This window comes from Trichosurus vulpecula, chromosome 1 (assembly GCF_011100635.1).
Source record: "Trichosurus vulpecula isolate mTriVul1 chromosome 1, mTriVul1.pri, whole genome shotgun sequence".
NCBI classification, from domain to species: domain Eukaryota; kingdom Metazoa; phylum Chordata; class Mammalia; order Diprotodontia; family Phalangeridae; genus Trichosurus; species Trichosurus vulpecula.
In genome coordinates, this window is record NC_050573.1 from 145,838,083 (window position 1) to 145,854,653 (window position 16,571).

The 16,571-nt window shown below is 38.8% G+C and overlaps 1 protein-coding gene across 1 annotated transcript in view; it reads left to right on the forward strand.

Moving 5' to 3' along the window:
- Positions 1-16,571, forward strand: part of SNX31 (sorting nexin 31) — an 86,146-nt gene that overhangs the window by 25,014 nt on the left and 44,561 nt on the right. Inside the window, exons 5-6 of the mRNA XM_036741895.1 lie at positions 265-375; positions 12,208-12,298. Of these exons, the coding sequence (XP_036597790.1) occupies positions 265-375; positions 12,208-12,298 (202 nt within the window). The remainder of the gene's footprint in view (positions 1-264; positions 376-12,207; positions 12,299-16,571) is intronic.

The following is a 16,571-nucleotide window of genomic DNA, read 5'->3' on the forward strand; positions in this document are numbered from 1 at the left end:
TACTATTTGATGACAAAGACAAAAAAAATAACTTTTATGTAAAACACAAGAAGAAAAAAACCCCTAGAATCATCTATATCCTGTCATCCCTTACACCCATCACATAGAGTAAAACACAGCCAACAACCAGGCACCGAGCTTGTTTGCTTCCCACATGCCTACAGATGTGTCCTAGCTTGTGAAAGATGAGGGCAGGGGAAACTTAGGCACACAAAATGAGGGGAAGACTTTGTGAAGCTTATTTTAGTTCCTTTTTGGTTACAGGACACATTTAAAATCACCACCAAGAAAGTCTTTCTGGATGTATTTCTGCCCGATGGAAGGAGTATCAGAATTGAAATTCTAACCTCCGACACCGCGGAAAGGGTCCTAGAGGTAACTTGTTGCTACCAGGTACCACAGACTCATAATTTTGTAGAGGAAACCAAGTTTAGAAATAATCTGGTTGAGATGATATATTCAGTCATAATTTGTTCATGGACCTTTACTATATTATTTTTTCCCCCTCAGTGAGATATTTATTTCTGTTGGAAAGTCTGGATTGTCTGAGAGATTTGTGGTTATGGTCCATCACTAGGGAAATTTTCAGATTCAGTATTTGTGTCAAGCTCAGTTTTAGGGTCTTTTCCTTGATCCTCCCTCGAGCTGTTGTTGTTAGCCTGAAACTGGAACAGCCGATAAAGTGTCCTGAAAACAGCTAAAAGAAGAAGGAAGACTAGCTTCTCTATGCGCACACAAATGATGGAGTAATACTTGAAATAGATGTGGGAAGGGCTTGAGAAATCATAATCAGTATGTATGTGTACTGATATATGGATACGGAAAAAATAACTCAGAAAGATGGTTAACAGAGAAGAGTATGTGCTTTGGCTTGGATAGTAATGCACCAACCCTGACCATTGGATTTGACCACGATTTTGTCGCCTCTCTCTATGGTGACTTCGCATTGTTCTAGTAACTGTGTATAATGTCCTGTCTTTGCTCTTCTTTCTTTTTTTCTTTCTTTCTTTCTTTCTTTCTTTCTTTCTTTCTTTCTTTCTTTCTTTCTTTCTTTCTTTCTTTCTTTCCCTCTTTCCTTCCTTCCTTCTTTCCTTCTTTCTTTCTTCCCTTCCTTTTCTTTCTTTCCTTCTTTTTTTCTTTCCTTCTTCCTTTCTTCCTTCTTTCCTTCCTTTTTAACACTAATGATTAGAGTTTATTATAGCAATTAATGTTCCTATCATTTGAACTTACAACCAAAAACACATTTTATGACACGTAGAATCATTTGGATCAATATTATAATTAAGCATAAATGACAAGAGGCTCAAATAGCTATGATCGGTATTTTCTAACATGACCATGACATAGTTTTAGAGTTTTCTCTATTTTCTAGGATTCATAGTTAGTGCCAATGGTTTTAAAATTTTAATTTAACATTTTTCAATATACAAAAATCTATTTTCTTTCACTTGTGATTTTTTCGGTTAACACTTTCCACCTCCATCCCTCTCACCCATGGGGAAAAAAAGAAAAAAAAAACCAAAACCCTTGTAACAAATATGCATAGTTAAGTAAGACAAATTCCCATGTTAGCCATCATTTAAGTCTTATCATGTTCTTCTGAATTCTTCATATTTGTCATTCCATACACCTCGATAATATTCCATCAGATTCATAGACCATAATATGTTTAACCATTCTCCAATTGTTGGGGCTGTATTTTGTTTTCAGCATTAGCATGAATATTGCTCTGAAAGTTCACTTAGGTCTTTCTTGCAGTCAGTACCTCCTTGGTTTAATGGCCCAGTAATGGATTAAGGAAATATGAATGACTACATAACTTTCCTTGCATAATTCCACATTGTTTTCTAGAACGGTCAAACTAATTCTCAGCTTCACCAGCAGTGAACGTCTGCCTTTCTTCCTATAACCTCTCCATCTACGAGTTTTCTCATCTCTTAGCATCATTGCTAGTTCTAAGGGCATTGTTAAATATTATTTTGCATAAATGCACTTATTTTAATGGCAGAAAGTACTATTCTATGTGTTGTTCAAGTATTTATTTTGTGATGTCTCTTGAGTCACAATGAATGGTAAAGTCCTCTAGTGGTAGAGGACAGAGGAAAAACACATTAGATTTGTAGTCTAGAGACCTAGGTTCAAATCTTGGCTTTGCTTTGTTTGATCTGTGTATAAGTTTTTTCATTTCAAATCCATCATTTATAAACTGAGTTAGAGTAGGTAATCTCTCAGCTTCCTTAGAGCTGTAAATCCATTGATGCTATGTTAATAACCCACGGTGGGCACCATGAAGGGGACAGGAGGGAGGCAGTTTTGAGACTGTGCCTTCCTTGGGTGCACAAATGCTGAGTTCCAGCCAGGAGTGAGATGTGAAGTGCTGAAGAAACATTTAAGAATATAGACTGGTGTATGCAATTCTAAGGAAAAGACAGTACGTGTAAGTAGCATGGGGCATTCTGTAACTGTTTAGGTCAGGGGTGGGGAACCTACAGCCTTGAGGCCATATGTGGCCTTCTAGATCCTTGGGTGCAGCCTTTTTTTTTTTTTTTAATTTTATTTTATTTTAGACTCCAGGGCCAGAACACAAATACAGAATAAAGGAACAAAACATATCATAAACTTAAATACTGAAACTTAAATACAAGGTAAGAAAGAAAAAAAAGCATGTTGTGTGCATAGCAGAACGTAAGAGAGGATTCAAAATATATAACAATAGATTTTCATTTAAAGAAAGCCTATATGATAAATAATACACGTTGTGTTGAGAATTGTCCATCCTTTCTTTGCTTCCTTGTGAGTTTCCTTTTGTTCTGTGCTGTGTACTTTGTTCTTTTTTTCCCTCCCCCTTACCCCACCAAGGCTACAGTAAAGTTTAGATATGTTTCTCTATAGTTATAGATATATACATACACATATACATATATGCATGCATATATAGACATATGCTTTCCCAAGCATATTCTACTCTTCATCTTTGTTTTTATATTTGTGCATATCTCTTGTTTTCTATCCCTCCTGATTCCTCTACTTTACTTCTACCAAGTACTTTGCCCTCCTATTACTCGACTACCCCACTCCAAGGATCCCTCCCCTAACCTCCCATTCCCATAAATCTAAACACCCTTCTATACCCCCCTTTTACCTATTCCCTCATTCTCCCATCTAAAAATCCCTCTCTTGTCCTTTCCCCCATCTCTATACTCCTACCATTTTATTTCTTCTAAATTTAGACTTTTATACTCTTCTAAATATATATGTATTGTTCCCTCCTAAACCCATTCCCGATGAAAGTAGGTTACTAGAACTACCAACCCTCCTCCCCCATCTAATTCCTCTGTATTCTTTTTTCCTCTTGTACCTCGTTTGTATAAAATAGTTATTCTTTTTAGCTGTTTCTAAGTGGTTTTACTTTTTAAATTCATATCTTAGTCAGGTTTACCCCCCTCTTTCTTATGAGCTCACCAATTATTAATAAGAATATTAGACATACATTTTACATTATATAAAAGGTAAACAGTCTGTCCTTATGAATCCCTTATAGTCAGTCTTTGGTATGTACCTTATGTTTTCTCTTGGTTCTTGTATGTAGAATCTTCTATTAAGTTCAGGATTTTTTTTTTTTTTTAACAAAGCCTTGAAAGCCTGAGAGTTTGTCAAATGTCCATTTTTTTCATTCAATATAATACTTAAATTTGCAGGATATGATATTTTTGGCCAGAGCCCCAAGTCTTTTGCTCTTTGATATATTTTGATCCAATACCTGCAGTCCTTTAATGTCTCTGCTGCTAGGTCTTGCGTAATTCTAACTGTGGCACCATCATATTTAAATTGTTTTTTTGTTTTTGTTTTTGTTTTGGCAGGGCAATTGGGGTTAAGTGACTTGCCCAAGGTCACACAGCTAGTAAGTGTGTTTGAGGCTGGATGTAAACTCAGGTCCTCCTGACTCCAGGGCCGGTGCTCTACTCACTGTGCCACCTAGCTGCCCCTTTAAATTGTTTTAATCTTGATGCTTTTAATATTTTATCCTTGAGCTGGGGGTTTAGGAATTTGACTGTGATATTCCTGAGTTTTCCTCATAGGATCTCTTTTAAGTGGTGTTTGATGGATTTTTTCTATTTCTACTTCACTGCTTTGTTCTAATGCTTCAGGACAATTTTCTTTAATTATTTCTTGTATTACAGTGTCAAGATTCTTTTTTTGGTCATGAATTTCAGTTCCTCCAATTATTCTTATGTTTTCTCTTCTTGATCTATTCTCCAAATCTGTTGTTTTTTCTTATAAGATGTTTCACTTTCTCTTCTATTTTTTTATTATTCATGCTTTGTTTAATTATTTCTTGATCTCTTATAATTTCGCTGGCTTCACTTTGCCCAATTCTAATTTTCAAGGTGTCATTTTCCTCCTTAAGATTCTGGATCTCCTTTTTTAATTGGTTGACTTTCCTTTCATAACCTTCTTGTTTTTCTTGGATTATTTTTATTTATTTATTTTAGTTTTTCCTCCATCTCTGTCATTTGATTTTTAAAATCTTTTTTAAGATCTTCTATAAATTCTTTTTCTGCAGGTGACCATTTGATGTTACTCTTTGGGGGTTTCTTTACTTCAACATCCTCCTCTGAAGATGAACCTTGGTCATCTCTGTTCTGTAATAGCTTTCTGTGGTTGGCTTCTTTCTCCTTTGCCTGTGCATTTCTTCATGGTAATAGCTTGATTTTTGTAATCACCTCTAGCCCTGGGGTATGGGAAATGGTGCCTCTTGCCTCAGATCTTCAGTTCTGCCCTCTTGCCTGGAACCAAAGTCAAACCTCCAACTTCCTGTAAGTGCCCGTAGCCAGAGACTTTCTGCCCCACTGCGTCTGTGCATTTATCAGGTGTATGCTGGTTCCTTCTTGTCCCCATGGCTCTTTGCAGCACAGCTGGGCCTGGGATTCCTCATCAGCAGAGGTTCTCTCAATCTTCCTGGGCTCAAACACACGACTCCCCTCACCATCCTGGGATGAAAAGTTCCAGTGGCTGGGGCTGAGGCAGCCTCTCAAACCAACTAACTCCAGGACTTGCTGCTTGTTGTTTAAGCGACTTGTTGTTAAAATGGAACCTAGCCTGGAGGTTTTATTCTTGACAAGGACCAAACCTGGTTCTGCGGTTTTTCTTCAGATTTTCTCCAACTGTCCCAGAAAGATCCTGGTTGTGCCCTTGTTCTTCTTTGTCTCCACCCACACTTTGTTCACCCTAAGGTGCTATTTTAACTCTTTTTGTGGGGAGAAAATCTTAAGAGCGTGGAATTTTCTGACCTACTCTGCCATCTTCCTGGAATCCTCTCAGGTATGGGGTTTTGACTGAGACCAAGTTTTACAGAACAAGTCCTTTTCTTAAGGGGATTTGTTCTGTGAAGTTTGGATTCAGTCAAAGGATTGTATTTGAGGACCTAGAGAGCCACATGTAGCCTTGAGACCCAAGGTTCTCCACCCCTGGTTTAGATAGAAATGACACAAAAGTTATTGAAAGTTCATTTGTAACTGTTTTGGGCTATAATCAAAATGATTATCTGATAGTTTTCAGGGAGTTAATGTGGTACATGGAAAGAATATTGGATTTGAGGTCAGAAATTCAGAGTTCAAATCCAGGCTCTGCTATAAACTTTCTTGGTGACCTTGGACAAACTCGTAGCCTTTATGAACCTCAGTTTCCTCATCTCCAAAATGGCAGGGTTGAACTAAATATTTCTGGGTTCCCACCAATGGTGAGAATGGGGTGTTCCCACTTACTCAGTCATTCAAAAAATATTAATCAGGCATCTGCTATGTGAATAACATTGTGCTAGGAGCCTGGGAATTGAATAAGACCAGGACACTATCATCAAGGAATTTTTATCTCATTGAGGAAATAAGAAATATACACATGAAATGCTAAATAACAATATGTTTCTTTTTTTAAATTGTTTCTCTAAATGCTTATCCTCCCATGTATATACAAACAAGATATATTCAGGATAAATTGGGAGTGGTGGGGCAGGAGGAAGTAGGCCATGATAAGATATCTTTCTTTCTTTCTTTCTATCTATCCATCTATCCATTCATCCATCCGTCCATCCATCCATCCATCTATCCATCCTACTTGCCTTATAGGGTTATTATGAGGCTTAAAGGAGATATAATATATTTAAATCACTTTGTAATCCCTAAAACACCTTATAAACTCTCCCGCCTTCTTCCCCTATTACTGTAGAGGAGATCATCATCCTGCCATTTCCTGAGGCTCACAACCTAGGAGTCATCCTGGACTCCTCATTTTCTCTCAGCCCCTGTATCCAAGCTGTTGCCAAGGCCTATTGATTTTACCTTTTCAGCATCTCTAAAATATGTCTTCTCTCCTCTGACACTGCCACCACTCTAGGGCAGGCCCTCCTCACCTAACTCTTGCATTATCGAAATAGTCTGCTTGTGGGTCCACCTGCCTCAATTCTCTGCCCACACCAATCCATTCTCCATTCAGCCACTAAAGGGATTTTCCTAAAACATGGGTCTGATCATGTCAGTCCCCCTTCTCCTTCAACTCCAGTGGCTTCCTATTGCCTCCAGGATCAAATCCAAAATTCTTTTGCATTCAAAGCCCTTCATAAACTAGCCCCCTCCTATCTTCCCAGTTCTTTTTTCCTACATAAAAATTTTAAAATTTATTTTATTAAATATTTCCTAATTACAAGTAAAAATAATTTAACATTGATTTTTTAAAACTTTTAGTTCCAAATGTTCTCTCTCCTGTCCCTTCCCCACCCCTTGAGAAGGCAAACGTTATGATATTGGTAATACATGGGAAATCATGCAAAACATATTTCCATATTAGCCATGTTGCCAAAGAAAACTCAGACAAAAAACAAAAACAAGAAAATTAAAGAAGACAAGAAAGTATGCTTCAATCTGCATTCAGGTTTCATCAGTTCTCTTCCTGGAGGTGTATAGCATTTTTCATCATGGGTCCTTTGGAATTATCTTGGGTCATTGTATTGATCAGAGTAGTTAAGTCTTTCACAGTTGATCATTATTACAGTATTGTTACTGTGTACAGTGTTCTCTTGGTTCTGTTCACTTTGCATCAGTTCATGTAAGTCTTCCCAGGTTTTTCTGAAACCATCCTGCTCATCATTTCTTACAGCATAATCGTATTCCATCACAATCATATACCATAGTTTGTTCAACCATTCCCCAACTGATCTTCCCAGTCTTCTTACACCTTACTTCCCAAAATGTACTCTTCAATCCAGTGACACTGGCCTCCTGGCTGTTCTACAAACAAGACACTCCATCTCTTGGCTCCAGGCATTCTCTCTGGCTGAATGTCTGGGTCTTATTTCTGAGATAAAAATATTTTTCCTTTTTAAAGGTCATTTTTAGATCATTCAATCAGCAAGCATATATTGCATTTTATTAAGCATTTACTATGGGCCAGGAGTTGACCATATGAAGGCAGAAAGGAAATAGTTTTTGCCCTCGAAAATCCTATAATCTATCATGGGAGGTAATATACAAATAGAGAAGCATAGACAAAATAAATAGAAGGTAATTTGAAGGGGGGGGGCAGAGGGAAAGCACAAGGAGCTTGGGAGAGATCCAGTAAGGCTTCATGTAGAAGGTGATGCTGAAGTTTGAGTTGTGAAGGAAACTTGGGATTTTACAAGGCAGAAGTAAGGAAGCTATGCATTACAGGCATGGAGAAAGCTAGTAAAAGAAGTAAAGTGTGTGTGTGTGTGTGTGTGTGTGTAAAAACAGCAAGAAGGAGAGTTTGGATTTTAGAATGCACAGAGGGGAGTCATGTCGTAATAAGACTGGCAAGGAAGGCTGGGACTAGGTTTTTAAGGACTTTAAATCCCAGAGAGAGGAGTCACTTAGCTCCATACCACCACTAGGCCAGACCAATTTAAACAGACACAGCAGTCCTCATCCTTATAGGACCTTATAGTCTACATTCATAGAGACAGATAGGAAGGGTACTTAGGCATTCTAGCTCACTATGACTAAGAATGATGCCACAGTGGATAGAGCACTGGCCCTGTAGGACCTGAGTTCAGATGCTTGACACTTACTAGCTGTGTGACCCTGGGCAAGTCACTTAACCCCGATTGTCTTACAAAAAAAAAAAGAGAGAGAGACTGAATGGTGCCACATTACGTTAACTCTGTGTACAAGCAAAGAAGGATGTACAAGCAATTTGGGGGAGGAAGCTGAATCAGGACTGACCTAGAAGGAGGCCCCAGCATATCATCTGTGAACCCTTATGGGATCTTGGATTATCCTTTTCTCAAGGAAAATGAGAAATCACAACTTCAATGGAAATTTGAAATCTCCACCCCAAGAAAACACACTCACACCAAGACAAGTACTTTATCAATGAACAGCCCTGGATGTTCTAACATTGAAAACAACTTACTAGGGCAGATAAAAAAGGGATTAGATTGTTTCTGTTTGGCTCCAACATTGTGGCCAGATCTTCTTAAGAGCAGAGCTATAACTAGGGTGGGACTTTATTCCAGAGCACAGAAATTTAGAATCACTCATAGCACTTATACTTCTTGAGTAGCCCAAGAATAATTGAATATATCACCGAGTTGGCTGGAATAATTAGCCCAAAGGTGGACTGTACTTTTTCTTCGCTGGCTGTAACACCTCATATGAATCCTCTCCTTCACCTTACTCCTACCCAATGCTGCACATGATGCGATGGCCTCAGGTCTCTCCACTCATGGGGGTTGGTGCCTTTTGGGTCTCTTTCTCCCAACTGGCCCAACTAAATTGGTCTTAAAAAGTGGATTTTTGGATTCTTTTTGCTCCCTGTCCCAGGCCATATTTTGTAAAACTTGCCTTAGGTATGAAAAATGTTAGCTACAGCTCTAAGTGAGGCAACAGTTGCTGATTCAACACCAACAGCAGAACTAAAATGTTCCATTTAGGTATTTTTACTTTGGGGTAACTTTCTTAGTAATGTTTGTGCTCTGAAATACTAGCCAATATTTCTTTTTGAAGTAAGGCATTTAATGGCAATGTGTTGAGTTTGAAATGTAAGAATACTGAATAATCATTAGTGCTTATTGAAAATTATTGGCAAGCATTTATTTTCAAGGCTGTGCAGGGTATACCTATTCCCTCCAAGCTCCCTACTAAGATGGTTTTCAGATTAGGGGAACCTTCGAAACAACAACAACAAACAAAAATGATGACATTTATCATTACTATGAGTTTCTATTTATATAAAGCAGGAGTCTGCCCTATGGCCCTTAGGCCAGATCTGACCAGCCTCCTGCTTTTGCATGCCCCAGAGAAGAATAATTACATTTTAAAATAAAAGTTTTACATTTTTAAATAAAATGGAAAAAAGCATTCTTAGTTCTCTAGCATAGTCAACTACATTTGGCTCTCATTGCTGACCCCTGCTATCTAGCTTTACATTTTTCAAAGCTCTCTACAAATATTATCTTATTTGGTCCTTATTGTTATAATATAATATAACATAATATAATACCCTGACAGGTAAGTGCTTTGTTATCATTTTACAGATGAGGAAACTGAGGCTGAGAGAAGTTAAATAACTTGCCCAAAGTTACACAATGAGTAAGTATCTGAGGCAGAATTCAAACTCAGGCCTGGCTGACCCCAAGTGCAGCACTCTAACCACTTTGCTACCTAGCTGCCTGATGTGATAAGGATCCCCTTTAAAAGTTCGGCCTATTCAAAGAAGCTATGATCCTGAGAACTCAGAGCAAGCTGACAAAGTCACCAGCACTTTACTAGAAACCAAGGAGAATAACCCTGGTGTCAAAATATGCCAAAGATTTTGCTGCTAAAGACAATGGAGAGAAAGAAATATCCAAAGACTCTACCAAAGAAAAGGGAGAAATAAATGGAGGAACATTTTATGGCAGCATGAATAGTAACTGCTGAGAGAAGGCATCTGATGTATATTCTGAGTCCTATTGACATCATTCAAGCTCTTTCTGTTGGTTTTAGAGTAATTGAACACAAAGGACAAACAGTAATTTAGGTTGAGTGTCACCCATCTGTCTGGTGTCATGGGTTTTAAGTGAGGAAATACAGTTGATAAATGCTCTATTACTGAGCTCTTAAGAGTGCCAAAAGCTGGCCAATAGCAAATTTATTTAAAATGGCAGCCACTTGGGGGGAAAGGAGAATCACAGAATTTAGAACTGAAAGGCACCCCAGGAGTTTTTAAGCTTAGGCCCATGGACCTCCGGGGGAGGTCAGTAGATAGATTTCAGGGGGTCTATGAATTTGGACAGGAAAAAAATACATTTTTGTTTTCACTAATGTCAGACTGAAAATTTATCATTTCCTTCAATGATTTTAAAACATTCTAAGAAGGGGTCTGTAGGTTTCAGCAGACTGCCAGAGGGGTCCATGATGTAAAAAATAAAAGAACCCTAATCTAGTTGAACCTTCTCATTTTACAGAAGAGGAGATTGAAGCCTAAAGAGGTAAGTGCTTTGCCCAGGATCATGCAGGTAGCAGGTTGCAAAATCAGGATTTGAACCCAGTTTAGTATAAAGTCAGCACTCTTTTTACAACTCTGTCTTTTGCTGGTTATCTGTTAACCCTAGCTGCACATGGGTGAGAGTGCGCATGTGTGTGTGTGTGTGTGTGTGTGTGTGTATGTGTGTGTGTGTGTAGTCTTATGATTTCATCACTGTAGGCGACAGACAATAAGCCTTTATTAAGGTACTATGTGTTAGGCACACTGTTTAGCACTGGGGATACAAATACAAGTACACAAGGTGCTTACATTCTGATTGAAGAAAACAGCACACGGAAGGGAGCTGAAAATGAGAGTGAGAGGTGGTAGTGAAGTCAGGAGAGTCAGAAGCAGAGCCAAGAAGGGAGACAAGAATGGCTGGCCCGAGCCCCTCCCCAGAATGGAGTCCCAGGGAGGAGCTCAGCTCACCAAAGGAAGAAGGGGATTAGAGGGGCAGAGAGCTGTACTAGGGAGAGAAGAAACTAGGCATGGAGGAAGTTCCAGGATGAGGAGGCAGCTGAGGCAAGGTGGCAAAGTCCAGAGAATCAGAAACAAAGTTGGGATGGGAGCTCCAGTGAGAAGCACACTACCAATAACTTCTGTCCTGCCACTAGACTCTGGAAGACAGAGTAAGGCTGACCAACTCACTCAGAAATCAAGATACCACTCATACCTCAATATCATGATGTCATTGGTCTTCTTCAAAAATGAAGGACAAACAACAACCAATGAACCAGATTTGTAGCTTAACAGAATTGCCTGAGGCACTCATAGCCTAAATTCCTTGTCCTCAGTTACACAGCCACTTAGAGTCAGGACATGAACTCTGAGGACAGCTCTAATATAGCATTCTGCTTTTCACCAGTCTTTCTTTCTTTTTTTAAATTAAGTTTATTTATTTTTAGTTTTCAACATTTACTTCCATAAGTTTTAAATCTTCTCCCACTCCCTCCTCTCCCCCTCCCCAAGACAGCATGCAATCTGATATAGGCTCTACATATACATTTCTATTAAATATATTTTCACATGAGTCATGTTGTATAGAAGAATTAGAGTGAATGAAAGTAACCATGAGAAAGAAAAACATAAAGCAAAGCAAAACAAAAAAAATAATCTGCTTCAATCTGCATTCAGACTCTATATTTCTTTTTCTGGATGTGGATGCCATTTTCCATCATGAGTCTTTTGGAATTATTTTAGGTCCTTGCATTGCTGAGAAGAGCTAAGTCTATCAAAGTCAGCATCACACACTGTGGCTGTTACTCTGTACAGTGTTCTTCAGGTTCTGCTCTCTTCACTCAGCATCAGTTCATATAAATCTTTGCAGGTTTTTCTGAAGCCTGCCTGTTCATCATTTCTTATAGCACAATAGTATTCCATTACATTCAAATACCACAACTTGTTCAGCCCTTCCCCAGTTGATGGGCATCCCCTCAATTTCCAGTTCTTGGCCACCACAAAAAGAACTGCTATAAATATTTTTGTACACATTCACCAGTCTTTCAAAGGTAGATTTTCACAGGGAATGGGTGCTATTCTATACTGGAAAGTATGGATGACACATGAGTAATAAAGTTGATTAAGTGTGGTATTTGCCTACTGAATTTATCAGTAGCTGAAACTATGTATTAGTCTGTAAGTACTCGTTATTGGCAGGAAGCTCCCAAACATGGTATTCTTCTTTTTCAGATTGTATCATACAAGACAGGACTGTCTCGGGAGCTTATTGGGCATTTCAGCTTGTTCCTGATCCAGTTCCATAGTGATGGTGCCTTATCTGGTAAGACATAGACAGAGATAGGATACAGGGTCTCTTAGGAAAACAACAGCATTCAAACTCAGTTCATTCAAATGTAAGCTCCATATGTGTGGGGATTGTTTTACTCTTTGTAAGTGTTATTCCCATTGCCTAGGACAATGCCTGGCACATAATAAGTATTTGTCCGTTAATTAACATGGTAGTAGTGGGGTGGGCAATCAGTGTCAGTGTCTTGACACCCTCTCCGACCTCTTTTCTCAGCCCATAGAATTAAAAGAAGTTAAGAGTGATATGGGAACTACCAATGTGGATTAGTCGGGACTTAGGATACCACATCATCCCCATGGCTACAAGTTCATTAAAATCTTAACCACTGACCCCAATGATCAATTTGCTAATAAACATTTATTTAGCACCTTCTGTGTGATAGGTTCTAGAGATACAAAGACAAAAATGCAACAGTCTTTGGGAACACTACAGATGCTTTTTTTTTGTCTCTAGCCCGTCCATTGTTCTACCCTGGTATGGGAATATGTAATGTGTTTTTTCTCTTTTATCAAGGTCCCTATCATATATAATAGAGCACTAGACCAGATGCAAACTGGTCTTTATTCTCTTCAGCTGATTTCACAGGATCTGAGCTGGGAGGGACCTCAGAGGTAATCTAGTTCTCCCAAAGCAGGAACTGGCTCTGCAACATCTCCAGCAAGTTACCATACAATTTCTGCTTTGTGGAGACAGAAACAGAGAAAGTGTGCATTTGTTAAGTATTTACTATATTCCAGGCACTAAACTAAGTGCTGGGAATACAAATTCACGAGAGAGAGAGAGAGAGAGAGAGAGAGAGGGAGAGAGGGAGAGAGAGAGAGAGAGAGAGAGATGGGGGGGAGGGGGGAGGAAGGAGAGAGAGGGAGCCAGCAATACATTTCCCATCACTAAGAAATCAAACCTTTATATTCTCCTTCCTAATTCCCTTATGTGTTTCCTCCTTCTATCCAGGTAGTCTATATTATACTTCCACAACAATACCACTTCACAATCTGCCTTCACCTTCCATTCTCTGTCTTTGCTTTCCATTTCTATGTCTTTTAAAACTCTAAGTTGGTCAAAGAAGTCCTTGTCCATTGATCATCATTCAATTCCTATTCACAGTATTTTCCCCCCATCAGGTCACAGGTTTCCTCATATAAATGTATTTTATTTGTATAAAATACTGGTCCATTACTTCTGTGGTCTTTTCTGTTTCTTTGGAATGAGTATGGCCTTTCAGAACCATATTCTATTCCTAAATCTCATAGGGAGTGTCAGTGATACTTATCCTTTACTTCTTGACAGCTCACCTTGTTCATGATCAATACTTTGGATAGTAGATATAGACATTATGAAACCATGGCTTTTATTGCTGGCACTCTCGGGCCCTGTATCCTGTGCCTTATTGGTGTTCTTTCTTGATTTTACTTTGTCATCTGGTTTGGGAGATATACCTTGGCAATTGTTTGATCATCTTCCCACTTCGGTTTAAAGTCATTTCGATTAGATTCACAGCTCCAGGAAAAATCTTGTTAACTATCTCTGATTGGGTTGACTCCGTTCTGACCCAAGAAGCTATCATTCCTTTATCCATTTATGAAGAAAGCTTGGTCATGTCATTGAATTACACCATGTTATAGTTTCTGCTTGTTTGTAAACCAATGATGAGAGGCAGTATGGCGTAGGAGGCAGGTGGCCAGCATGAGAGGTAGAAAGACATGAATTCAAGCCTTTACTTGGACACATCCTGGCTGTGTGACTGACCATGTACAAGGCTTCCTACGTCTTGAAGCCATTGGCATCTCTCTTTGACTAGAAGGTGCTGATCTGGGGCAATGAGTACTGAGCAGGTATGAGTTTCAGAGTTATTGTCATCTTGCAGGAGCATGAGTTTCTGGACATCATGAAGTCCAGGGGAACAGCTGGGTAGTAAACCTTTTATTTTCTTTTGGGTGTTTAAATTTTTAAAGTTGATATGGAGGGAATTTTCTTACCCAAACCATCAAAATCATAGGTCTGGGCCAAAAAAAAAAGTATTTGGGGGAGGAAGAGAAAGGTTAGTGGAAATAATACTTATTTAACCTTTTGAATTTTGGTGAGATGTCCTATGTCAAGGGCTTTATGAAAGGATGCCCAGTAACAAAGAATAATTAATGTAGTGATTTTTAATAGTATTATAATAAGTGTAGACCCCTGCTTTTTGTTCAACTGTGTGTTCGGGAAATGTATCACAAAAAAATTTCAAAGAGCAAATTAATACCCCTGTATACCATTTTTGTTACCTCAAAGCTTGCAGCTACCCCTTTGTTGTGGGTGTTAATTAATGCAGCTATGCAAAGCTGGAAGGAAGTCTGCTGTGAAGTGCCACAGAGATATCCTCATGTAGCCAGGTTCTGTTCAACATTTTTATCATTCACCCAAGTCTGGGCTGGAAAAGGCACAACTAAGTATCTACATGGACACTATGCCTGGTCTCTAAGTGAGAGCCAGCTGTTAGCTGTGTTGCTAACAGTGTATGGCTCTGTGGTCTGAGTAAAGTCATTTAGTCATGCAAGGCTTCAGCTTCATCTATAAAGTAGGTAGGACACCATCTCACTTACACAAATTCTAGGCTTTCATTGAGGATCGAGGGATTAGAGGTTATGATTTCGGGTTTGATTTGAGGTTACAAAGAAGAAAGAGAAGGAGAGTAACAATAGATTGGGATCAGTTGAGGGAATTGCAGAATTCACAAACATGGAAGTGTTGCATTTGTAGGTGATGGCAAGATTGAGGGTATGACAGTCTTTGTGTGGCTGAAGTAGAGTAGAGGAACAGTCATGTAAAATGAGTAAGTTGAATTGTGAGCAAAAAGTCTTTGAGAGAGTATCAATATATATGCAGTCAATCCTCACCATTTGCCCATTTAACTTTGGAGACTTCAAGCATTTGCATGATTTTTTTTTAGTAACCTCATTTTCACTTTCCTGTTGGCAGCCCAGCACATTTGGGGCTATTTGCAATAGAGAAAAAAATGAGAGGCATGGTGTGTGCAAGTTTGTGGAGCAGCTGGTGTCCTACTAGGCACTTCAATGGTCTTGTTCACTTACAGTTGTAGAATAAAGAGCTCCCGGCCTATTCGTTGCATATTTTCATTGTTTACCTTTAAAACTCAAGTTTTGTGTTGCAGTTATGCCCTGAAGCATAGTGCAAGTCCTTTGGGCTCTAAGGTGATATTGAGACCTCACCAGTTAAAACATCTTTTGACAGCAGTGACTAAAGTCCCAGCAATCTCTCCCTTGGTTTTCAGAGGAGGGCTAAGGTAGAGAGGTTTACAGCATTATAATATTATAATAATGGCCTCACATCACCATTTGACACAGTTGAAGGTAATAAGTTAAAAAATGTTTTAGTTTTAAGAATTTTATTTACTGTACAGTACTAGGTGCTAGGGACAGCTAGATGGCACGGTGGATAGAGTGCTGGGCCTATAGTCAGGAAGACCTGACTTCAAATCTGGCCTTAAACACTGACTAGCTCTGTGACCCTAAGCAAATCACTTAATCCTGTTTGCCTCAGTTTCCTCATCTATAAAAATGAGCTGGAGAGGGAAATGGCAAACTACTCTAGTATCTCTGCCAAGAAAACCCCAATAAAGTCACGAAGAGTCAGACAGGACTGAAATGACTGAGCAACAGCAATAAATTTATGATACTGTAGATTTCATGTGTTATGAAAAGTGAATATTGTCTGAAATCAATGTTTGTTTCTTTTAAATTGAGACGGTAGCACAAAAGGCCACAGAATTCTAACAAATTACTAATGCAAAAAAATGTTTTGCATGTTACCAGTTTTATTTTGTGTACTGCATTTTATGGGTTATTCCATGGTTATTGTGTTAGGAAAGGTACATATAGTCAGAATTAATGCCTTGTTGTAAAGAATTGTATGTAGATAAGTGTATTTTCAGCAATATCTAGCAAAAGATTACTGTTTTTGGTGGTCAAGGGAATCTAACCCCCTATTTCCCATAGGTTCAATGTATCAACATTCATGTTTACTTTCGCACCATTTTCTAGGAGCATCACCCCTGTGAAAGTTGAGGATTGACGGTACATCCTCACATATGCAAGTTTGAGGGCAGGAGTTGAGGAGGAGAAAAAAAACCTGTGGTTGCTAAATCCAATGACCTTTTTTCAGTTCTCCTCCTTCTCAACCTCTCTTCAGGCTTTGACATTTTCAGCTTTCCCTTCCCCCTTTGTACTCCTTTCTCTCTAGATTTTCA